At 40.2% G+C, this 26,228-nt stretch overlaps 1 protein-coding gene across 6 annotated transcripts in view; it reads left to right on the top strand.

Moving 5' to 3' along the window:
* Positions 1-26,228, top strand: part of SLC4A7 (solute carrier family 4 member 7) — a 114,134-nt gene that overhangs the window by 68,859 nt on the left and 19,047 nt on the right. For 3 of the 6 annotated variants that reach the window (XM_073003430.2, XM_073003434.2, XM_078377318.1), the window contains 8 exons: positions 8,551-8,666; positions 12,470-12,529; positions 13,052-13,209; positions 14,560-14,647; positions 15,328-15,474; positions 17,379-17,482; positions 22,807-22,981; positions 25,008-25,141. In XM_073003430.2, the coding sequence (XP_072859531.1) occupies positions 8,551-8,666; positions 12,470-12,529; positions 13,052-13,209; positions 14,560-14,647; positions 15,328-15,474; positions 17,379-17,482; positions 22,807-22,981; positions 25,008-25,141 (982 nt within the window). The remainder of the gene's footprint in view (positions 1-8,550; positions 8,667-12,469; positions 12,530-13,051; positions 13,210-14,559; positions 14,648-15,327; positions 15,475-17,378; positions 17,483-22,806; positions 22,982-25,007; positions 25,142-26,228) is intronic. The other 3 variants (XM_020807891.3, XM_078377319.1, XM_078377320.1) reach the window with 1 other exon arrangement.

Raw genomic sequence — 26,228 nt, 5'->3', positions numbered from 1 at the left:
GTACCGATACTAGGAGCCTGATACTGGACTTTACGTCGAGCCGAAGCATCCTCGATACACATACTATTATCCTCGGATTCATGTCTCCTTCTTGATACCATCCACTGCAGGAATATTAACAGTCCTTTTCCAAGGAAGATACTGCACCTCCCCCTTCAGTACCGAAACTACACAAGTCCTCTTGGAAGAGAAGTCATGTTGAATCCATCACAGCTCAGTCACCTACGGTATTAAAGCAACCCCAAACATCGACTTCGGCTTCATTACCAACTGCTGAACCCACTGCACTTCCACAGGTCTGCTATCTTCTCTTCAGATTATTGCAATCTGTACTGGGTTCTCACCTGCACCTTTGGATACCACTCAGGCTTGTCAATATAAGTGCCTTTCACCTCACTGTTCTACTCATGCCGTACTGTCAAAACACGATATCAGTAAGCCTAAATGCTACCCTCAGGACATCCCTCCTAACACGTCCGCCTCTCTGTATTGACAGGTCTAACCACCATCAGCTCACCAGTCTCATTCACCTATGGATTTCTCCGATTCCAAAACTTCAGACTCATTACCACCATAGGAGTCTCCTCCTAACCTACCAACTCCTAACTCAGATGTCGCTGATAGCAATCCTTCATCTCTGTCTGAGGATTTTTCCTCCTACTCACAGCTAGTGCTTCGCTTAGCTTAAGGCCATGGACCTTAATGTCCAACAACTGGCTCAATCAGAATCTGATAAAGTATACAAGGACATTAATGAAGACCAGACAACTGCTCTAATGCTACTCCTAATAACAAGGAAGGCAGGAAGCTCGATATTATCGGCCACAGAGTTTATTCACTTGTTTCCTTCATTCTACGTGCTGCTGCCAACTGTCTACCAGCCATGGGAGCTTATCACCGGTATTTTTGGAATAAAGCCCTTCTGACTCTTCAGTCAGCACCTGGCGAATACAAAGCCCGTGGCCTCACTTTCCATCAAGAGGTCATGGCTCTGGCACGTCAGGAACGTATCACGGCATGTCATGTCATTGAAGCTGCATCAAAGCACATGGCCACCACCATTGCTTTCCAGAGACATGCTTGGCTCTGTTCAGCCCACATCTCCGACGACTCTCATATGCAAATTGAGGACTTACCTTTTGATGGTGTCGGTCTTTTTGATGATAAGACAGATGAGATCCTAGATAACATGTAAAAGTTGAGAAAAACAGCATGCTCATACAACAATCAACCATCTACAGATCTCAAAGATACCAGTGGCGCTGTTCATACCCTTACCAACAATACAAATCCTTCCCTGAAAAACAATGGTACTTACCTCAGTCGTCGTCTTCTAACCTTGACATACCACACAAAGACGACGTTCCAGACAATCTTTCAGGCACCCTGCCAAGAAAACGAAGCCGAGTCTTTGACTCCCCTGTTGCCCAGATCCGTTCATTTCACTGTCTACCACCCAACACCATCTGTCTTGCAGCCCATTTTCCATCTTCGGCATGTATCACCACTGATTCTTGGGTTCTTGCTATTATAGCCACTGGCTATGCGATAGAGTTTGCTTTCTCACCACCACCAAGAACCATTCTAACCACACCATCAAGCATCCTAAAACAGGAGATACAATCCCTTCTCTCAAAGGATGGCTTATCACCTGTCACCACATAAGAAAACGATCCTGGGTTCTTCTCCTGCTATTTCACTGTCCCAAAAAGAGACAGAGGTCTTTGTCCCATTCTCTACCTCTGTGACCTCAACTATTACATCATCCAGAGATATTTCCGCGTGATGACACTAGAAAGCATCCTACCTATCCTTCAAGAAAAAGACTGGTTTGCTGTCATCAACCTAAGCGATGCCTATTTTCATATCACCATCCGTCAAAAGCACCGCAAATTTCTGATTCTCCCTAGAACGCAATGTAAATTCAAAGCCCTCCCGTTCAGACTTTCCACTGCCCCACAGGTTTTCACAAAATGTATGGCCCCTGTAGTGGCTCATCTCCACACTCAAGGAATTTCAATTTTTCCATGCATTGACGATTGGTTGCTAGTAGCTCTCTCCCATTCTCAAGCCCTACATGACATAAACTTAACTCTCTCCTTGAGGATCTGGGCCTCAAGGTCAATGAAGACAAATCCATTCTGACTCCTTCACAAAGGGTCTCCTACATAGGTGCCATTCTGGACTCACAGAAAGCAAGAGCTTTCCTCTCTCAAGAGTGAGCAATGAAAATATACTCTCTTGTCCAACACTTTCAACCACGTGCGCTCGTAACTGTGCGTCAAACTCAACGCCTCCTTGGCCTCATCACCACCACCACGTCTGTCATACATACAATGTGCTCAGCTAAAATTGCACTCCCTACATGCATGGTATCTGCCCTCTTTGACACCCATGTCCGACCCACCTACCGAATTCCTACAGGTCACTCCCGAACTCGCAGCCCAACTACTGGTGGGACACACCTGTCAATCTCTTCATTAGCAGACCCTTTGCATCTCTTCAAGTTGCTGTTCAAATCACCACGGATGCCAGTCCCATCGGTTGGGGAGCACATTGCAGAGGCCTTCACATTCACGCCCCTTGGTCTTGCTCCGAAAAATCTCTCCACATCAACAACCTCGAATTTCTTGTCATCTTCAAGGTTTTTCACGCTTTCAGCACAACCAGCTGGCAGATACACTCATCAGGCTTCGAACCCAGATGCATGAGTGGGTACTCAACAACTCTGTTCTTACAGCTCTGAAACCTATGGGGACGTCCCTTTTGCCACGTCTCAAAACACCAAATGTGCCCTTTACTGCTCCAGGACAGACATGGGTCCAGGCTCCCTCAGAGATGCACTCATGACATAGTGGACCTCCCACCTGCTCTGCCTCTTGTCTCCCATACCTCTCCTCTTATGGACCATTGTCAGACTCCATCACGAACACTCAAATGCCATCCTCATTGCCCCTTGGTGGCCCAGGAAACCCTGGTTCACTATGCTTTGGTCGATCTCCACTAGCTTCATCCATCTTCCCCCCATCCCTCACTTGCTCACTCAACATCAGGGAAAAACCTTTCACCCCGACCTCCACACTCTTCACCTCACAGCATGGAGGAGGATTCACCCTCTGTAGCTACCATCCTAGCTCAGGCTTGAAAGCCTGCTATCACGCAACTTTATACCTACAAATGGACTGCTTTACAGAAATTTGCGGCTGAATATAATCTCCCTACTGCACCAACAACTCTTCAGGCACACCTTGCCTTCCTTTCTCATCTTTTCAATCGACATCTCTCCTTGTCTACTCTCAAGGTTTATATCTCCGCTGTAGTGGTGCACCAACCAAAAGACTCTGATGCTGCCCTGTTCTTCAGATACCCAACCTTATAGCCATTTTAAGGGGTGTTTCCAATCTCCGCCACTCCAGAACCTCACCACCACCACAATGGTCATTGCACACCGTCCTCTGACGTCTCATACTACCTCCTTTTGAGTCTCTTACAACTACATCAGACCGTTTCCTTTCCTTTAAGACCCTATTTTTGGTCGCTATTTCTTCTGCTTGCAGAGCTTCTGAATTGCGGCTCTCTGAATCGACCCTCCATTCCTCCAATTCCACCCTTACAAAGTTACACTTTATCCTGATGTCTCCTTTCTATCGAAGGTTATCTCTGATTTTCACTTAAACAACCCATCATTTTATCTACCTTTTTTCCATCACCAACCAATGACTTGGAGTGGTCTCTGAACCTGTTGAATGTCAGAAGAGCCTTGGCATTCTACGTTTCTAGGACTTCTTCCTTCCACAAGTCTAAGAGACTTTTTGTCACCACTCATTTGCCTCACAGGGGCTTTCATATCTCTTCTCAAACCACTTCTCGATGGATTGTCACAACTATGCACCTCGCATACCAGCTCGCCCAAAAGCCTCTGCCTTCAGGCATTAAGGCACATTCTACAAGAGCTGTTGCTGCTTCCACAACCTTTCTCAGAGGCGTACCTTTATCTGATATCTGCAAGGCTGCTACCTGGGCAACTCCATCTATGTTTACCACTCATTACTATCTACAGTATATGTCAGGGCAAAGATGGAAGCAGCCTTTGGCAGAGCTGTGCTGTTATCTATTCTTCCATGACATCCCTCCTCCAGTAAGTAAGCTTGTTAGTCAGCCTATAGCATACATTCACAAAGAAGAAAGAGAGGTTACTTACCTGTAACTCTGGTTCTTTGAGTGGTCATCTGTGAATTCACACTTCCCGCCCGTCCTCCCCTCTGTCCGTCACGTCTTTTTCACTTTGATACAGCGGCGGGCTGTTCTTCAGAACTGAGGCAATCACCAGGACCACATGTATAAGGGGGCGTTTCTGGTGAACACGTGATAGACCTCTAGAACATTCCAGAAACCTCTGTGCAAGCGCAGACTAAACCTTATAGTGTGAATTCACAGATGACCACTCGAAGAACCAGAGTTACAGGTAAGTACTCAATTTCTTAAGAGGCTGAATTTTGTTATTAATACAATATTCTGCTGTTTAAAAAATCGGACTGCATGCCACTTTCTGTGTGCTGTCCCCAAACTGCATCTTGTTATGAGCAGAATTATGGTAAGACAGAAGTCTTCTGGTTTTTAATTTTCTGCATCATATTGATCTCCAATGATGATAATAATTGTGTGCCATCAAATCAATTCTAACCCATGGCAACTTTTTCCGGCGTTTTGTAGGTAGATAGTACTCAGAAGTGGTTTACTATTCTCTTTGTCACAGCTGGCACATAGAGCCCTTTCTGCCGGCATGTGAGCCATAGGTCACTGGATCACTGTTCCCCTCCGCACAGCCAAACCTTAGAAGTTGGCTGCAGCTGTGGTGCTGGCGCTTTGGCAGGCAGATCCAGAGCAGCTGGCGCTGGCAATGGATCCGGAGTGGGGTCTTGAGACACCTCCGTGCTGGGATTCCCCCTTCCACCACCACTTCTGGTTCTGCCACCCACTGGTGTCCCCCCCCCCAAGTTTGGGCACGTGAGGCCGAAAAGGTTTACTATCATCCTTCTAGGGGCTATCTCTAGTGATAGCATGGCTAAACTTTGATCAAAATAGTGTAGACAAGCAGAACTTTGACATTTAGCAGTTGAAGGAAAAGTACTGAAAACTGTGCCTGTGACTCCCATATTGTTCACACACTGAGACACATACATTCGTGCTTATATGACCGTGCCTTATGGGCTATATTTTCTCCATGAAACATTATTGACTTCAGATATGCCAGGACTAGTTTGAATAGGCAGCCACTCTCCTTGTAAATCAAGGGAATTGGATGGACTTTGGAATTTTCACTTTGTGTAGTGTATGCATTTATACATTTATTTTTATTATTATTTATTTGATTTATTTGATTTATATCCTGCCCATCTGGTCTGGTCGACCACTCTTTATACATCTTGGGTTATTGATATTTAGGTCTGCTTTTAAATCTGGATAGGAAATTCCCAAGTCTAGAATAAAATATATTTCAAGGGATCATTATTAAAGAAGCAGTGAACAGAGTGCAATAGGTAAATTGAAATAAGAGTTGCATGTGGCAAAATACCAGTGGACAGAGCATGCAAATTTTAATATTAATTTCAAAGTTTATGCAGTGGGCCCTCTACTTACAAACGGCCCTTGTTACGAACATTTCAAGTTACGAACCAAATCTCATAGAAAACCAGAGGCCCTACTTACAAACATTCCCTGAGTCACGAACCCGATCCATAGAAACAGTGGGCCCTATTTACAAACCTGTGGTTTGAGTTACGAACAAAAAAAAAAAACCGGTGAGGGAGGCGGGGAAAGAGCAAAATTTGAACTTTCAGTTAACCGTTGGCCAGCGAAGAGGGTGGTTGTCTGCTTCCTTGCTCTTCCCAGCATTTACAGAGTGGATAGAGAGACAGTCTTCAGACTGCCTGGTACTGCCTGATACTGGTACAGTGCTGTACGGACAGTACAGTACAGTATTCTAATATTTTTGGCTTTTAAAAATTTTTTGCATTTTTTATTTTTGACATTCTTTTTTTAAGCAGAGAGACTGCCTGTTCTGGGTGAGTACACTACAGTATGTTTTTACTTTACTGTACAGGGTTTTTTGGAGCTCATTGGTGGGGGGGTAGGCCTAGTTGGGGGGGGTTCTCAGCTCTGATGGGTCTTGCTGGGTAGATTTTACAGTTTTAAAATGGCTGCATGCTTGCTGGAATCTTTCCTTGCTGTGTGTGTCTCTGGGTGTGTGTGTGTGTGTTCTGAATCTGTCTGGTTAAAATGTGGACCCAGAGGGCATTTTTGCAATGGAGGCATGGGTCTTGCTGGGTAGATTTTACAGTTTTAAAATGGCTGCATGCTTGCTGGAATCTTTCCTTGCTCTCTCTCTCTCTCTCTCTCTCTCTCTCTCTCTCTCTCTCTCTCTGTGTGTGTGTGTGTGTGTGTGTGTGTGTTCTGAATCTGTCTGGTGAAAATGTGGACCCATGTCTCTCTTTGTGCTGAGGAATTCTGCTGGGAAGAACGCTTGCTTGCAAGCAGGGTAAAAATGGAGTTCAGAGCCATGTCTCTCTTTGTGCTGAGGAGTGTTTTTCAAGGTGTTCTGTTGTCTGAACGGTGCTTGTTCCCTCTCTCATTTGCTGTCCCTTTCCCCCCAAAAAAGGTGCTTCTCTTGGCTGAAAATGTGCTTTTCAGGGTGTTCTGTTGAACAGGTGTCTGTTCCCTCCCTCTTTTCTTTCCTTTTTTTAAAACCTACTTCCCTCCCTCTTTTCTTTCCTTTTTTTAAAACCTAAGTCATCTTAGGTTAAAAGGTAAAAAAGAAAAAAATCTGCCCCTAGTGGTAGGAACGGATTAACCAGATTTGCATTAGTTCCTGTGGGAACTAATGATTCTAGTTACAAACCGCTGCTCAACTTAAGAACCAGAAACAGCTGGAACGGATTAAATGGTTTTCAATGCATTCCTATGGGAAATGCTGATTCGTCTTACAAACTTTTCAACTTACAAACTTCCTTCTGGAATGGATTAAGTTTGTAAGTAGAGGGCCCACTGTATTCTGTGTTGCAGAAGGCCTTCTTATATAAATCTACTAACTGTCATGCACCGGACCCCCTTAAGGGCCGCTGGGCATTCGGCCAGAGAATTTGACCAGCACTTATCTATCACCTTTGCTCTGGGGCAAGTCCCAAGACCTCAGCAGTGCGTAGCATAAGCCCGTTGAACAGGTCTGACCTAAGAAGAACACTTTACACTTACTTACTCAGTACTTTGCAAGTACAGGGACATGGGCTTTGTGATTCCTTAGAACTCACAACAGCTCAGTTAGGTAGGACTCTTAAATGATAGCTAGTTTGTGGCCCTCTCCCTTTCTGAATTTAGCTAGACCTTGCTGTTCAAGAGACCAGTCTATTGTAAGGATTTTTATAATTAATTTTATTAGAAAAATAGAGTTTCATTGGAAATCAGTTTATATTGCATAAGCATTTGCATCGAGAAACATTCAAAGATCATTGCAGTTAAATAAGATAACTATTTCCCATTTAAAATAATTGACACTAAAAACTTAAGCTAGGGTAGGATATAGTGGGCTAGTCCCCCTCTTCTTTCTCCTTTACTTACATCCTCTCTCCTTTATGGAATCAAACAACACACGAACCATCACATTCCATTAACTTCCATCAATCTCGATCAGACAGTTTCACATAACTCATCATCCATTTTCTACCCCTCTAGCTCCTCCCTTTGTCCTGGCCGTTCTGGCTGTTAAGCAATTAATTTTTAGGGGTTTCTAGTGCTAGGCTGGAAACTAGACTCAAATAACTCAGAATGTTCAATATTTCATATTATCTTTTCAGAAAGAAAAACTGTATATTGCAGTTACAGTTTTTGTAAAGACAAATGGGCTGCATCCCATTCCACACAAGTAATAAAGTTGTTTCAAAAATACAATTTTCTTTGATGTCTGTAACACTTCTTGCTGCTGAAGATATAAGCAACTCCAACAAAACCTCTGTACAGATGGTTTCCTTATCGATAGGCGAATAAATTCTTCGGGTCTGTGACCAAGATCTTACTTTTAAAAATGTTTTTGCTTTAAAACTGTGACTGATGGATTATAAATGAACTCTTGAGGCTTCAGTTTCACAATGAGCTGTATATTTTACTAGACATTCTAAAGTTTGTTTTCGTTTTATTCTGTGGATTTTCAGACTTACAGAAATTATGAAATCCTCCTGATGCATGATCCACTCATAAAGTATTGGTGGTTAGATTTATATTCTTATGTTCTCTTATTAAAAAGTAACACTTTTCATTTTTTTTCCTGGTGCATTTTGCGAAAGCTCATCATTTTAGGCAACATCTAATTTTAACCTTTAACAAGTGGTCATTGTTTTTCAGAAGACAATAACTTGTTTGTGCGGCATTTTTGGTACTAATGCACCTATGTTTATTAACTTCCACATTTGCTTTTAGAAAGCTGTCATTGCCATTGTTATAAGAAGTCTGTTTTTTCTGTGACATATTTTTAAAAGTGCTTATATATTTTCTTTGTAGGCCTTCTTGCATCACCACAGTCTGCACCTGGCAATTTAGATACTGGAAAAAGTGGAGAACCTAAAAGTAGTGGAACAGGAGGAAGCAGAGAAAACAGCACTGTTGACTTCAGCAAGGTAAGACATTTATGGTGATAATGCCTATGTGAATTTCTAGGCCAGGTTTTATTCTAAGCATCTATATGTGGCAAAAAAACATTCTTGCTACCACAAGCTTGTTTGGTAGTACTCATAGTATAGTATACCAGTGGAATTGTAATCTGTGCTGGAAGAAATAATATTCTGAGCTATAAGATTATCAGTGTATATTTGTACAATAGTTCCTCACAAAGCCAAAGAAGTATCCTACAATCATTAACACTGGCTGAAATCCTGTTCATACTGTCAGCAAAAGCATAACTTTCCATCCATTCCTCCCTGGTAAACAATGTGCTGGTACTGTATTTGCCGGCATACAAGATGACTTTTTGCCCTGAAAAACATGCCTCCAAGTGGGGGGGGGGGTTTGTCTTATACAGTGGGTGCACTTCCAGCAAACCCTCCCTCTCTCCCAGCGAAGTCGCTTACCTGGTAGTAAGACCGAGTAGACCGAGCCCTGCTCCTTCTTGGTAGCCTGGGAACAGCCTGACTCTAGCGCCGAACAGCTATCAGGAACCAGCAGAGAGGCGGCAGCCATTTTGAGATGCGGCCACATGGCTGCTGCCTCTCAAAATGGCTGCCGCCTCACCAAAATGGCTGGCGCCTTTCTGCTGGTTCCCGACAGTCAGCTGTTCGGCGCCGATTCTGTCCTTCTTCCAGCAAACCCTTGCTCTCTCCCAGCGAAAGGAACCAAAAGTGGCAAAACGAACTCTCCCCATGATGCAGCCAAAGCAGAATCACTTATGCGGAAGAGGAGATAGTCTTATACAGCAAGTATATAACAAACTCTACATTTGAGTGGAAATGTTGGGGGTTCGTCTTATACGCCCAATCGCCTTATAGGCCGGCAAATATGGTACTTGATTCTTGGAGATGTGTGGCAGCAGCACGTTGTTTACCAAGGAGAAATAGACAGACTTGCAGTATGAACAGTCACTGTGTCCTAAATTCTACTGATAGTTCCATCTGAACTAGACGCATATATTTTTTGTTTGTGGATTATAGCTCTGCTTTTAATACCATTCTACCAAATAGGTTGTTTTTTAAAATGATCAACCTGGGATTACCTCAGGAGATCTGCATGTGGATAAAGGATTTTCTGACAGATAGGCCACAGTCAGTAAGGATGGGATCCCACCATTCTTCTACCGTGGTACTAAGTACAGGAGCTCCCCAGGGCTGCGTGCTAAGTCCCTTCCTCTATTCCCTGTACACACATGATTGCACCCCACTATATAACACCAATGCAATTATTAAATTTGCGGATGATACCACAGTGGTGGGACTCATAAATAAGAACAATGAGTCTGCTTATAGAAAGGAAGTACAAAGGTTGATACTTTGGTGTAAAGAAAATCATCTCACACTTAACATCAAAAAAACTAAAGAACTCATAATTGATTTTAGGAGGAAAAGATATGTACATTTACCACTGTACATAAACGGTGAGGAAGTGGAGAGAGTTGGTAGTTTTAAATTTCTGGGTACTTACATCTCAGAGGACCTCTCATGGACTATAAATGCCAACATGCTAATGAAGAAGGCACAGAAGAGGCTGTATTTCCTGAGAATGCTCGGCAAGTTAAATTTATCTCAGCATTTGCTTCTGTCATACTATCGTAGCACCATTGAGAGTGTCCTAACCTATGGCATTCTGGCATGGTTTGGGAGTAGCTCTGTAGCGGACAAAAAAGCTCTACAGAGAACCATTAAAATTGCCCAGAATATCATCGGGCTCCAGCTACCAACCCTGGATGACATCTTCACATCCCGCTGTCTAAGGAAATCACATAGCATCCTGAGAGACTCTTCCCATCCTGCTTATAACTTTTTTGAACTGTTACCATCTGGCAGAAGATATAGAACATTTAAGACTCGGACCACACGTTTTCTCAATAGTTTTTATCCCAGAGCTATAATTGCAATTAATAATGAGCTTAAAGACCACCAGTAGTGAATAATTAGTTGGACTGTGTAACTTGGCCTGCGGTGTAGATGTTTGTATTTTTAGTGGGGGACTTTTAGTGGGTGGGGAGTGTTTGGGAATTTTATGTGTGTGCATGTGTCTGGTCTCTGGGTGTCTGTGAATTTCGTTGTATGTGTATATACTTACAATGACAATAAATTATTATTATTATTATTATTATTATTATTATTATTATTATTATTATTATTATTATTATTATTATTATTATTATTATTATTATTATTATTATTATTATTATTATTATATAATCAGCTGTTGAATACTGCATCAACACTTAAGTAAATCCAATTGATTCAATTCATCTAATCTAGTTGGAACTACAAACTGGATTCTGACTTCTGTTCTGGGAATAACAGAAAAGACTACTTTATCTGAGCAAATCACAAGGACTTTGCTAGAAATCAGCAGAACAGATTTGTTTTCTCTTTTCATAATGAGGAAGTCTCCTATGATTACCACTCTATATTGAGAATAGATATACAGTGGTGCCCCGCACAGTGACGATAATCCGTTCGGAAAAAATTGTCGCTATGCGGGACAAAAAATCCCATTGGAATGCATTAAAACACATTTAATGCGTTCCTATGGGGGAAAACTCAGCGCTATGCGGAAATCCTCCATCCAGCTGCCATTTTCGCTGCCCGGTAAGCAAGGAAAGGGCGTGAAATAAATAACTTTACTAATAAATTACTAAACAATGAGTCAGCACTTATGTAAATATATCTATACTAGTTGAATCTAGGTCTTTGTTTATAGTATGATTTTAAAAACTCCTTTTTAGGGAGTTGAATCATCATTATTCAGATTCAACTGTCAGTTTGTGGTTCAAAAGGATCTGCTGTGTTCTTACGTGTAATGTTGCCCTTAAATCAGTAAAAAACATTCCTGTTTTTTACAGAATTTTTCTGATAAATGACCGAGTTGCTAGTCCACAGGTTGTAGTTTCCTCTGGTACTGTCAGTGGGATTGCATGCCAAGTTAGTAGGGCCAGGTTTTGTGTAGGGTATGGCATAGGGCATAATATTTGGTAGCAGAATCCTAGTGGCAGTGTAATTAGGGTTCTATTCCAGCACTCACACAGGCCATTTCAGCTTATGCAGAATCCAGAGTATGGCCCTGAACTACTGCATCCTGATTTCTTAGTGCTAGGGAGGAAAATTACATACCAAGTGGGATGAAGCTTCAGAGCTGTTTGGTAATTGTAAGATGTCAACCTCACTATAGAGGGTGAACCTAATATGTGCCACTATAGTAAAATGGATGCTCAGCTGAATTTCATAATCTCATTCTTTAGTGCAGTGGTCCCCAACCCTGGGCCTCCAGATGTTCTTGGACTTCCAACTTTCAGAACTCCTGGGCAGCAGAGGTGGTGGTGAAGGCTTGTTTGAGTTATAGTCTAAGAATATCTGGAGGCCCAAGTTTGAGGACCACTGCTTTAGTGGAACAAATGTTATCTCGCAAAGGAGGTTTGTAGAAGTGCTGTCAAATATATCAATATATTTTGCTACTGGAAACATTTTATGGCATGTGCTATTCCTCCTTCCAGTGTCCTGTTTTTGAGCCTGCAGGGTTACCAGATTATATCACATTGCATTATAATTCATTTGAGTATTGTAAATGCTACTTCTAAAGTTTGTCTGTTAACTTTAATATATTACATTTATGTAAACCAAGTTGATTTACATTATAAATGTTTAATCATGGCAGATGCCACCATTCCTGCTCCTCTATCACAGTTTTTATGTTTTTACTTGGCCTATTCTTCTCTGCACCTGCCTTGTTTCCTGTTGGGCAGGAGTCTGCCTCCTGGCACTGTAGTTGTGGCACACTTGGTGTGGGACTCAAGAGGCCAGCTGTAAGTGTTCCTTTCTAGATAGCTGTGTAACCCGTGTCTTAGTTTCAGTGATCTTCATGTATCTGTCTCTATGTGAACCAGTAGTTCATGTGCTGTATGGTATGGTGGTGTTCGTCTGCAATTATATACAGAATTTATACTGTTAATATATCAATAATGATTATATATCAATAGTTACTTTTCTACAAATAATCCTTTAAGGCTGAATTTATAAAATGGAACAACTCTGTATGCAATTGCATTGACTTTAGTGGTATTTGTAGATACTTATAATAAAAGTATTCCAATTCCAGGAAGTAACTTTAGAAAGTAGATGTGGTTGTGTATTTTAGGATGAACTATTGAACAACATGTGTGTGTATGGTACCATTAAAGTGACATCTTCTGACATAACTTTTCTCTGTAGCAACAAGTGTTCTACGTGCAACTCTCATTTACCATTAAATGTCAACTTAAAATGTGAAATATAGTTGAACAAATTATATATTTAAGACAATATTTTAATCATTCCTTTCTAAATAGGTAGATATGAACTTTATGAGGAAGATTCCCATAGGTGCAGAGGCATCAAATGTGTTGGTGGGAGAAGTGGATTTTTTAGAGAGACCAATTATTGCTTTTGTGAGGCTGTCTCCTGCTGTGCTACTCACAGGTCTTACAGAAGTTCCTGTTCCTACACGGTAAGAGAGAAATATAATAAAGCTGGAATCTAGTTTGTGCTTTATATTATTTTGCAGGTTATGACCTATAAAGCCCTCAACAGTTTAGGGCCTCAATACTTATCAGAACATCTCACCCAGAAAATAGCTACCCATTTCACATGTTCCTCCCAATCCACCGTGTTGAACATGGCCTCAAGGACTTAGGCTGAAAAGGTGACAGTGAGGACTGGGCATTCTCAGTGGTGGCCCCTACTCTGTGGAACAAGCTACCAACCGAACTGTGCCAGGCTCTGTTCCTCCTGATATTTAGGAAACTAGTAAAGACCAAAAAAACAAACCCAAAGTGTGCTGCTTATATACTTCCCCGTAGCATTTAAAGCACTCTCTGGGCGGTTTACAAGTTAATTATGCAAGCTGTACCTTACTCATTTTACCAACCTTGGAAGGATAGAAGGCTGAGTCAACCTTGAGCTAGCTACCTGGGATTGAACCCCAGCTAGTGAGCACAGTTTTGGCTGCAGTACAGCTGTTTAACCACTGTACCACGAGGTTTCCAAAACTATGAACTGCCTTTAAGAACTTATTCCAAAATGTTGTTAATATTAATGTTTTAATTTAGGATTTTTATTTTTATTTATTTTTTTGTATCACCATATTAGATAGATAGATAGATAGATAGATAGATAGATAGATAGATAGATAGATAGATAGATAGATAGATAGATAGATAGATAGATAGATTTTAATTCTACACTATTAGTGAAAAATTCTTGATTCTGAGAAATATTATGACCTCTTTGGCATGTTTAGCTTCATATATTGGTTTGAAACAATATAGGCATGCATAATTCATCTTTAAAATAAGAGATAAATGTTGTCTCTTGGAATTAACTCAGCTGGGTACCTTTGTTCATCCAGCTCTGTAGTTATGTTTAGTCACAGCACTTAACCTGGAAAGTTGTAATGTGACTTTAGTTGAATGTGCTGAAAATTAAACTGAATGCCTCCTTCAGACCTAAATTACTGAACATGGTAATTTCAGTCAGGTGTCAATGAAGTAAAATTGCTTGAGTTCATTTGTGTACCTGAGTGCTTAACATTAAAAGACAAATCTCTGACATTCTGTAGAAGTGTTGTCTTTTGAGTATGGAGGATACATAATACTAACTAAGATATTATCCTTACTTTTATCTTTTAAAAATAAGGATAATATCCTTACAATACCTTTATTGTCAGTGTGTTTTTATTGAGTCAGCTTTTTTATTATGGAAATCTGTTGCCTTTAAGGCATATATATATGTGGGTGTATCTCAGTGCCTTGTCAACTTATGTAGCTACATTATCATCGTCTGCTTTATTCTTCCACAGATTCCTTTTTCTGTTGCTGGGTCCAGCAGGTAAAGCACCTCAGTATCATGAAATTGGTCGGTCAATAGCAACTCTTATGACTGATGATGTGAGTATTAGGGAGCTAGTATCTGTTCTAATAATTCTGGGTTTTTAAAATTAAAAACCTAAGTAACATTAAAATACAACTCAACATACCTAATTAGAGGCTGATTGAAATAAGTACCCAGGTGGTACCTCAAACAATTACTATTAAATTCCTGGAACATGTTCCTGGAGGCTTTCTGTGCTTATAGTTTGCTGCTAGTCTGCTCATGCCCTGTTATTTATGAAAAATGGAGCCATTGGTGTGGCTGATAAGAAATATATTTTTCTTTTGCCTCACTTTTTTTAAAAAAAGAGTTTCTTCTCCAGGCATGTTAGATTTTCCACTCTTACTGCTTCTCTGTGTCGTGCAGTGTCATGCATGTCTACCTATTACATTAAATAGATCTTGGTCATAGGTAAGTGTATATGGGATTGCTGTTTTCCTCAACCTCAGTTTTTGATAAATGTTTGCTAACCATTAAATAATGATATCACAGACTTACACACATACATCTTATGACAAGCATATGTTTTAAATGTTTGAAAGATAACTGTCATGGTATTGATCTGTTTCAGTGTAAAATCAAATACCTAAATTAATTATTCACTTGAGCATTTAAAATAAACCAGTAATAGTTTTGCGACATCTCTTCTTATGCAATGGTGCCAAATAAATGTGTACATATGTATGTTTGTTTCCAGGTTTTCCACGATGTTGCTTATAAAGCCAAAGACCGAAATGATCTGCTGTCTGGTATAGATGAATTTTTAGATCAAGTGACTGTTCTGCCTCCAGGAGAGTGGGATCCAACTATACGAATTGAGCCACCCAAAAGTGTTCCTTCTCAAGTAAGAACTCTTGAAGTGCTAGCTGCCTTTAAAATTTGCAATAGCATACTAGGTCACAGGCTACACATACTGTTCTGTAAAATTAAAAATTCCACACCAAGGTAACAGAAAATGAAGAAGTGCGCTTTTAAATTGAGGACTGAGATCTGTTACTGTTCTGTGTCTCTTATGAAGTGCTTCTTAAAAATAAGGAAACAAAAATTACATTATAGCAGCTTGTTGCAAGTATGTTTGAGTGCTCTTTCTAAAGGGAGGCAGCAACAAAAACCATCCCAAAGAAAAGGAAATGCAAGAAAGCAAAATGGCTGTCCAACGAGGCCTTACAAATAGCAGAGAAGAGAAGGGAAACAAAATGCAAGGGAGATAGGGAAAGTTACAGAAAATGGAATGCAAGGAGGGACAAGAGGGCCTTCTTAAATGAACAATGCAAAGAAATAGAGGAAAATAATAGAAAAGGAAAAAACCAGAGATCTGTTCAGGAAAATTGGAGATATTAAAGGAACATTTTGTGCAAAGATGGACATGATAAACGACAGAAGTGAGAGGGACCTAACAGAAGCAGAAGACATCAAGAAGAGGTGGCAAGAATGCACAGAGGAATTATACCAGAAAGATTTGGATATCCTGGACAACCCAGATAGTGTGGTTGCTGACCTTGAGCCAAACATCGTGGAGAGTGAAGTTAAGTGGGCCTTAGAAGGCATGGCTAACAACAAGGCCAGTGGAGGTGATGGCATTCCAGTGGAACTATTTAAAATCTTAAAAGATGACACTGTTAAGGTGCTACATTCAATATGCCAAGCAAGTTTGGGAAACTCAACAGTGGCCATAGGATTGGAGAAGATCAGTCTACATCCCAATCCCAAAGAAGGGCAGTGCCAAAGAATGCTCCAACTACCATAGAACTGCACTCATTTCACACACTAGCAAGGTTATGCTCAAAATCCTCCAAGGTAGGCTTCAGCAGTATGTGGACCGAGAACTCCCAGAAGTACAAGCTGGATTTCAAAGGGGCAGAGGAACTAGAGACCAAATTGCTAACATGCACTGGATTATATAGAAAGCCCGAGAGGTCCAGAAAAACATCTACTTCTGCTTCATTGGCTGTGCAAAAGCCTTTGACTGTGTGGACCACAACAAACTATGGCAAGTCCTTAAAGTAATTGGAGTGCCTAATCACCTTATCTATCTCCTGAGAAACCTATATGTGGGACAGGAAGCAACAGTTAGAACTGGATATAGAGCAACTGATTGGTTCAAAAATGGGAAAGGAGTATGACAAGGACTGTCTCTTTAACTTTGACGGACCACAAACCAGGATGAACTGCCATTTTGGTGATCGTCCATATAGCTACACGTGATACGTGATTGCCTGTAAAATGAATTCAGTGTGTCTAGAATTTTTACTAGTAGGCATCCTGTGCCAGCCTGTGCAGCCATCATTTGTGCAAGCTGCACCATCCCAAGATGCCCCCAGAAGCAAGGAATGATAAACTACTTCTGTGTACTCTGGAGAGTGTTGCTGGAAGTCAGAACTGATTTGACACCGTAGAAAAGCTGTATTTAATTGAATAAATTCTGCAGATAGTACTAATGTATAAATACTTAGTTTAGTAAGTTCCCATGCTGCAAAATAATCCCTGAGTGGAATGAGAGTTCTCTTTGGGATACTAAATTCTGATTCTTTTTAAGTTCAGAGATGTGTTAATTTGAGGTGGAGGACTGGGTAGTGTTACGAGTCAACATGAATTTGTTATGTACTGTATTGTATTCTAAAATCTTGTTTTTTCAGGAAAACTTCCTGGTATGCTCATCCTGCTACACCCTCTAGATATAAAAAAGATAGTTTGAAATGTTTGTTACTGTAGTCTTATTTTAATGCAAAACCTAATTTCTTAATGCAGGAGAAAAGGAAGATACCTAAATTTCCAAACAGAGGTGCTTCTGCTGGAGTGTCTCTTAAAGAGGAAGGTCATCATGCTGGACCTGAACTACAGAAGACTGGAAGGTGTGTGTTGCTTACTTGAATTCTAGCATTTTAAATGCTTTAGATGTTTGCAAGATACAATTTGTGAAAAAATCTACATCAGTGGTCAGAATTCTATTTGTACCATGCATCATAAATGAGAAATGGCTCAAGCGGTGTATGTGATCTTGTTGGCTGTCTATTGCATAGCCAGACATGTCCAGGCTGCAAATTGGTTGTAAACTTGGTTGTGCATCTGTGTGCATGACAGATGGACTGAAAATGTGAAGAATGTTTATGTGATTGCCCTTATTATTAATGCAATATTTTGCAATAAGATTTGTGCTATTATGTTTAATTATCATCTTATATTGTCATTTATTTTAGACGTTTAATAGCATGGCAGTATTTTTCAGTGTATTTATGGGGAAAAATTAGTGTATAGTGATGCCTCAACTAAAACTCTTTTGAAACTGAGAAAAGTGTAAAATAAATGAAATGTCCCGTAGCTTAAAATCAGAAATTCTCTATAGTGGGCTAGATACAAAAATAATTATATAGTTGAAAAAATACAGTGGTTTTATGCAACTTCCAATTATGGAATTTCAAGCAAGAAAAATCTTTCTAAGAACATGAAACTTAGAGAAATCTAGAAAGAATCTTAAAATGTCTCAGCAAACTTTGCTTCTTCCTAACGTCTTTAAACCATAACTACTAAAGAATATGTAACTAATCCCAAATTAATAACAAAGCTTTACTTTTATTATTAAAGAGGAAATCTATGAAAAGTGAAAACCACCCACCTACTCATTTAGACTGCTTCCCACAAAAGTCGCTTACTTTGGTATGAATACTTTTCATGAGATGAATACTTTTTAAGAGCAGCAGATTTTAAATACATTAAACTGATAGCTCAGTTTCATGCTTCTTGTACCAATTACTTTTTTGCAGATTAGTATTCTAATTGCTATGTTTATTATTTTAAATTCCTTAAGTATGGTGTTCCAATTTTATCAATTTTTTCAGCCTCTTTCTGTTTTTCTTAACTATTTGGAGAGTCCTCTCAATACTTGCAGTGACTGTATAGAAGTCCTTTTTAAAAAATTACCCAGTCCTTTCTCTGATTTAGTACAACCATTGTGTGATGGAGAATTTAATACTGGATGTGGATCCTGAGGTTTTGTGATTCTAAAATATTATTTAAGTCATGTTTTTGACCTTTAAAGTTACAAGACAGCTTGAAATCATGTGGATAGTACACAGTGAAATGTCAGAATCTAGAGAAGGGTTTGAGTAGGATTCACAAGGAGTGACAAGAGATGAGTTTGTTAATCCTGCAAATGTTCAAATATAAAAGGAATTCATGTATCTTAAATATAAAAGGAACATAGAACTAATGTTACAGAATAAATAGAATAAACTTTGAGCCCACAAGAAACAAACTGGTTACAATTTCTTGTGATCTTGTCCATATCCCCAAGGTCATTAAAAGGATAGGATAGCTAAAGCTGTGACAAGGGCAAGCTTAAATCGAATTATGTAACTTCTCTCACATTCTCAGGCCAACTGCCAAGTCCCAGTTGTTAATGACAACTGCATTCACTCCTGCCTCCCTTGCTGTGGGAATCTGTTTAAGAGAAGGAGCTTTCGTCTTGACAGATAGCTCATAAACCCAGCTGTGAAACCTGCAAAGTCACTTTGTTATGTACAATTACAAGCTGCTTTGAATTTTGTCATACCAATAGAAGTGTTGTATAAATATATTCATTAAATGTAGCGATACTCAAAATTTGTGATGGTCCATCAACTCTTGATGGCCTGTGAGAAATGTAGCCATGAACAACCTGGCTTATCATTAACCCCGGCTTACTTTAAATGTGGTATGTGCTTCAGTACATAGCCTGCTCATTCCTGCTTGGCTCCTTTTGTTAGTGTGAACAGAGAAGGAAGTAATATCTAAACAGGGAATCCTGGCTTCTTGTTATCTGATGTTGTCATATGTTGTAAACTTGCCTTTGACTTATGACAGCCTCCTGCTATTCTTTCTTCTTACACTTTCATAAGTCATTTCATGTAATTTCTGCTTTCTGCCAGGAAGATGGTGTCATCTGAATATCTTAAATGATTTATATTTCTTTCACTATTTTCACTTCTTTTTTCATCTGAATCTGTTTCAGCTTTCCTTATGATATGTTCTGCATACAGATTGAATTAATAGCAAGATAAAATACATCCTTGTCTGACAACTTTGGCTATGGGAAACCATTCTGTTTCTCCATATTCTTTTCGAACAGTAGTTTCTTGTCCATAATACAGGTTACACATTGAGACAATCAAGTGCTGAGGCATACCCATTTCTTTCAGAACAATCCATAACTTTTTATAATTCATACAGTCAAAGCTTTTCTGTAGTCGTGTTATTATCTCTGGAGCTTCTGGTTCATGGTCAGGAGTTTAGGAGTGCAAATCTGTTCTTCCTGTGGACTTTAAATTCATCAGAAATGCTATTTAAACTAAAATTTGGTGCTAACTTTCTTCATTCATATCAAAATGTTGCACAATTCAAAATTATAGACATGCATGAAATACAGGCAAAATAAAAGCAATTAAAATGTCAAGACACTCAAACTATTTTATATCATAAGTGGTCAGAGTTTGAGATGTGTGCAGAAACTTTGACTTTATCCAGGAGATTGGCATCCATGAAGTGGGTACCATATTTGCCAGCGTACAAGATGACTTTTTGGGCCCAAAAAACATGCGTCCAAGTGGGGGGGGGTCATCTTGTACGCCGGGTGCACTGAATGACGCGGGGCCGCGCTGGCTGGGGAGGAGGGCAGGCAGGCAGTTGGTCTGGATGGAAGGAGGGAAGCACAGGCCGCCACCGGGCTGCCCGCCACCCCGCGCCACTGAGCCAGCTGCACGCTCACTCGCCCGCCACCCGCCCATTTCCCTCTTCCTCCTCCTTCTGCCACCACCCGCTCAGCCTCTTCCGCTCTTCCTCGCCCTCTTGCTGCCATGCTTGAGCCACCGCTGGGCTGCCCACTACCCCGCGCCGCTGAGCCAGCCGTGCGCTTGCTTGCCCGCCACCCACCCGTTTCCCTTTTCTTCCTCCTCCTCCTGCTGCCGCCGGCTCAGCCTCTTCCACTCTTCCTCACACTCTCGCTGCCATGCCTGAGCCACCGCCGGGCTGCCTGCTGCCCCATGCCGCTGAGCCAGCCGTGCGCTCGCCCGCCGCCCACCCGTTTCCCCTCTTCCTCCTCCTCCTGTTGGGGGGGTTGTCTTATACAGCCGGTCGCCTTGTGTGCCGGCAAATACGGTAGATTCATTGCTGTTTCAGCACAAAACCTCTGAAAGCTCACCATTGCCCTGGGTCTATCCAAGTGTACTCACAATGCTTTTCCACTATTTTGGGGAGGGTCCTTCTATGTCCCCCATTTGGCATTATGATTCTTTTAGTATTCTTTTTCAGCTTCTGTCTAATTTTTTATATTAACAGCACCACAATCTACTACTGGCCTTGTTTTGGCAGGAGGAAAAAAACAATTTCTCCATCTGTTTCCAGTTACATAGTCTGTTTTGATTTCTGTATTGGCCATCTGGTGGTGTCCATGTGTACAGTTGGCTTGTTTGGATGTCTGAAGCATGTAAATAAGAGTATTGTCATTCTCCTGCTTTATTTCTGATTCAGGGGCCAAATATCCCAACAACATTTAGTTCTGCTTTGTTTCCTACTTTACATTCCAGTCACCTATGATAATCATGTCTTGTTTTGGTGTCTGAACATTTTTGGCCTGGATATTTACATAAAAGCTTTTGGTTTCTTCTTCAGTATCTGTACTTGGAGCACAAACTTGAAAGATGGTTATGTTGATCTTCCAACAAGTCTGATTGATATAAGTGAGACCTTACATTATAGCCCCAATTGCTTCTGCTTTATCTCACTCCAGTATCAGAGCTATACCATTTCTTTTAAATTTATCATTTCCAAACTTGAACACTTTGTAGTTGTCTAACTGAAAATGTCCCATTCCTGTTCACTTTAGTCCACTTAACACCAAGTATTGCAGTGTTTAAACATTCTGTTTCTTGCTTTGTAGTTTCTAGTTTACCGTGAATCATATTTCTCTTGTTTCAATTATATATGCCATGCAGAATCAGACTTCTTTTCCCCTCTGTGCACATCAGCCAATAGATGTCCTTCTGGTTTTAATCTAGCTGCATCATAAGCAACAGCACTGTTCATAGTTGTCCATTGTTCTTCTCTAGTGTCTGATTGAGTGTCTTCTGACGTGGGAGTTTCATCTTCCAGGCCTTATCTTTTGTTTCGTTTTAGATTGTCTCATCATAGTGTTTTCTAGGTAAAATATATGCAGCAGTGGTTTAACACTGCTTCCTTCTCTGAAATATTAATAAAGGTTACCTTCATATTTCTGCCATTGTGTATGAAAGATCCGCCACCATGGTCATCTTCAACTACCACTGCTGCTCAGTAGCTGCCCTTCAGGAGTTTCTTTGCCCCCATCACCATTGGAACTCTTTTGTTGATGCAACAGTCACTCCTGAAGAGGGTGGATACGTCTTAATCTGCTCCCTCCTACCAGATTAGGGAGGGCTATTAATAAGCAAAAATCATAATCCATGGGTTAGAAATTTGGCTGGCATGTTAAACAAGCCATTTCTAAACTTTCTCAACCATTTCAAAGTGGCATATTGAACCATTTTGTTGCTTGTACTAGTGGGAGGAGCTGGACAGGAATGAAGGAAATACATCATTCATGATAAGGCACAATTCTGAGGAATCCTGAGTTGCTTTTGAATTTGGCCATTGAGTTGCAAGACTGTCCATTTGTCTGAAAAATATTTATCTGAAATATTTTCAATATGTTCATGATCAGAGAGAAACCACTTTTTAGTGTATGTATCAACAATTCTAAATGAAGAGCTAAACCACAACAGAGCTTAGTGTAAAATATTTCACTCCCTCTTTGTGTCTTAATATCACATTTCAGTTATGGATTATTTTTGCAGAATATTGTCATGTTTTTTTTCAGTGTCTAGCCCATTATGCACAAGATATTTGCTAGTGTGTGTGTTTGTGTCTGTGTATATAGACACACAGAGACACACTAGCAATTTATATACATAGATATATATATAAGTTAAATATTGGCTGACTTTATTCTAGGTACTGAAAATGAATAGATGAAGTTGGTGTGTCTGCAATTTGTGTTTTCAGTAGGCGTATATAAAATAATTTGTACTAAAAAATCTCCACTGTCAGTCGTGTACTGTATATCCCATAGTTTTAAGCATTCTGGAGTCCTTTAGTGTACAGTTTGACGAGTTTCATCTCACCTATTTAGGCTTTTTGGTGGTTTGATACTTGACATCAAAAGGAAAGCACCTTTTTTCTTGAGTGACTTCAAGGATGCATTTAATCTGCAGTGCCTGGCCTCGATTCTTTTCCTATACTGTGCCTGTATGTCTCCTGTAATCACTTTTGGAGGGCTCCTTGGAGAAGCTACAGAAAACAGAATAGTGAGTACAAAGAATGGTAGTAGCCAGGCTTTTAGATTTTCAGAGGCAAGTGACTGTGTTCATTTGTCTCATTTATTTTTACCTTTATTTGAAAACCTTTAGCCACAGCATTTGATTAGTTCTGCCCCATAGTAGATGTTCCTCAAATATTAACTGTTGTGGAAAATATGGAGAACATGTATGTACGAGCAGGAGAAGATGCACAGTTAAGGTAAAAAATTAACCTGTCTTGCCGAACTGAACAGTTTCATGAATTGAGAAACAAATTGAATTGTCATTACTTTTAAAAGGCCTCAGACTATTTCTGGAAAAAAATTGGTCCACCATCTGAACATAGCCAATTTGAGTGTTGATATCTGGTTGTCTTGTGATATAGCAGACTCATGAAAATAATGTTTATTTGGAAAGAATATGTAGAATGAAGTACTTTGAGCTAAATGAAATATTGCACACACTTGGCACGTGGGAAAATCCAGATGAGTATTGTTGCTAAAGAAAAGCTGTTTTGCTATGACTTGGTGAAGAGAAGTGCTGGAGGAAGGGTGTGTAATCCTTCTGCTGTTTGCCAGTTTCCTTCTGTAATTCTTCCTAAGGCACTTTTTCTCTCCAAACACCCAACTTTTTCAGACATATGTTATACTAACTGGGGAAAGAAACATTTGGCAGATGGTGGACTTGGCTCTGCAGAAAAGTAGTAGGTAGGCAAAAGGTGAATCACACTGACCCCAGCCTTACTCCATTCCAGACTGTCCTTACAAAAGTTTTTTCCTGTTAAGAAATTGTCAGGATTTAAATGTACATGTTTGCATGCAACATATAAAGCAATGTTTGCCTTTAGAATTGGTTGAAGTCAGCATTTTGGTATATAATGAACATCTTTGAGATAATTTTTAAAAACATGTTGAATGTTTGGGGAGTAAATATCTATAACTCAAATTTATTTTCACATGTACTGAAAATTCAGTACTATTTCACAGAATAGTTCTTTATACATCCTCAATGTATTAATATTTTCCATTTCACAAGATTTTATTTAGCTTTTTAATGTTCTGAAATACTGTTATATGTTAGAGTTCTTCCTTGTCAAGAATCAACCCTCAATGGTACAAGGACAATAATTGCTGTAATGCATCCCATTCAACAACAGAGTTTGCTGAATAGATCCACAGTGTGGTCCTAATGTATATTTAAGGATGTTTCAAGCAGCTGATTCAGAATGTCTTCAAATTATGTATAAACTGAAAAGTCCATTCTTTCTTCTAGTTGTACAGGATTGTTTTTTACTTGGGTGTTGCTTGGTGTGCAACAGTGACTGTATTAAATTAGTTATTGCAAACATGTTCAAGTATAGTAACTGGCTTGCAAGGTACATGTTTGTATTCACACCACTTCCTCACATCTCCAGTGCATATCAATTCCATAGTATTCCTGCCCTTACTATCATGACTTGAAGACCCAAGGTTAATGCATCATGCATTACATGACTGTTTTTAAGCCCTCCAATTTCCTGTAAATGAATGATGTCATAGGAAATGTTCTGTAACGCGGTTAGATAACAGGGCACTGACATGGTATTGTACTGAAAAATGTATTACCAGATGGGATGGTGATTTTTTTCGCTCCATTTTCGTCTCGTGTCCATTTATTTCTTGTATATGTTAAATCATCATTGTTCTGTTGTTTCCAGCCCATTTCTGTTTCTTCATAATTGGTTTGATTAATGCGGTTTTAATACATCACATTCAACTTGTGTGCAGATTTTTTGCACCATTCTTTCTTTATACAGTAGAGTACCCTAACCCCCTGTGACTAAAATTTGGGCACTGTATTTGCTGACTTTTCTTCCTTAGCTTGATAACTGAGGGATATATTGCTAAGTTATTGTTTGAAACTAGACTTTGTTAATAATTAATGACTAAGGAATTTGAATCTTTGCTGCTGTTTATCAATTAATGTGTTAAAGTCACAATGGTAGATGTTAATTGGATCTTCAGTGAATAACATGATTTCTTTTTCCTTCCCTCAGAGTGCAATAGAATCTTTATTTGGAGCATCATTAACTGGGATTGCCTATTCACTCTTTGCTGGGCAACCTCTCACAATATTGGGAAGCACTGGACCTGTACTAGTATTTGAAAAAATATTATTTAAATTCTGCAAGTAAGTACATATTTGCTTACAAGATCTAACTATATCATGTTTATTTGGAACAGTTCCTTCTTATTTCTAAACAAGCGAGAGTACTGGTAGATTTAGTAATGCAGTATTCCCCAATCTGATGGCCTCCAGGTGTCTTGGGCTACAGCTGTCATTGAGATTATAGGAGCTGTAGTCCAAATCATATAGACGGCATGAGATTAGAGAAGGGGATAGTGAGGCATTTGCCATATATACAATAATGTTTACATTCATATCATAATGTTTAGCTACCTTGGGTTCTTTTTAAGGAGAAAGGTGGGATACAACTATTTTCAATCAATCAACCAATCCTTGACTGTTCAGAATAAAGAATTATGCTAGGGACATATGGAAGCAATGTTACCTTTAATTTCCAGCCCCCCTCCCCCCGTTCAGGGTTCCATCCTGACAAGAACCAAAGGGGCTGGAAATTATTGCTGTGGGTGCACTGAGGAGAAGGAGCCCTGTGCGAAGAGGGATGGAGTTGCATGTTTGTGCACAGCTGCACACCTTAGAGGGAACCTTACATGGAAGGCTTCTGAGACTGACACGAAACAGGTAGTGAGAGCTTTGGGGTACCAGATAAAAATGTTTCTTCTTGCTAAACATCTATGTTATGGCTAGAAGGCATAAAAGGTAGAAACATTGTGACCAGCCCTTACCTAAGCTTATCACTTCTCAAATGATCTTTCTTTAAAGGGCTTGGCTTCAGCCATTTAGCATACTAGACCAGCGATGGCGAACCTATGTCACACGTCCCACAGCTGGTAGATGGAGCCCTTTCTGCCAGCATGCAAGCCATAAGTTGCCGGAACGCTACTCCCCCCAGTCCCCCCCCCACAGCCAGACCTGAGCAGGCTGCTGCAACCGTGGTGCTGGTGCCTGGACAGGTGGCAGGTCAGGATCCAGAGTAGCGGGTGCTGGCAGCGGATCCAGAGTGGGCTCTCGAGGCACCTCTGTGCCCAGGATTCCCCCTTCCACTGCCACTTCTGGTTCCGGCCCCCCTGTTTTTTTTTCTTCTTCTTTCCCAGTTTTGGCACACGAGCCCAAAAAGCTTCGCCACCACTGT

The sequence above is a fragment of the Pogona vitticeps genome, chromosome 6 (genome assembly GCF_051106095.1).
Source record: "Pogona vitticeps strain Pit_001003342236 chromosome 6, PviZW2.1, whole genome shotgun sequence".
NCBI classification, from domain to species: Eukaryota; Metazoa; Chordata; class Lepidosauria; order Squamata; family Agamidae; genus Pogona; species Pogona vitticeps.
This window is presented reverse-complemented; position numbering and strand designations above follow the sequence as displayed.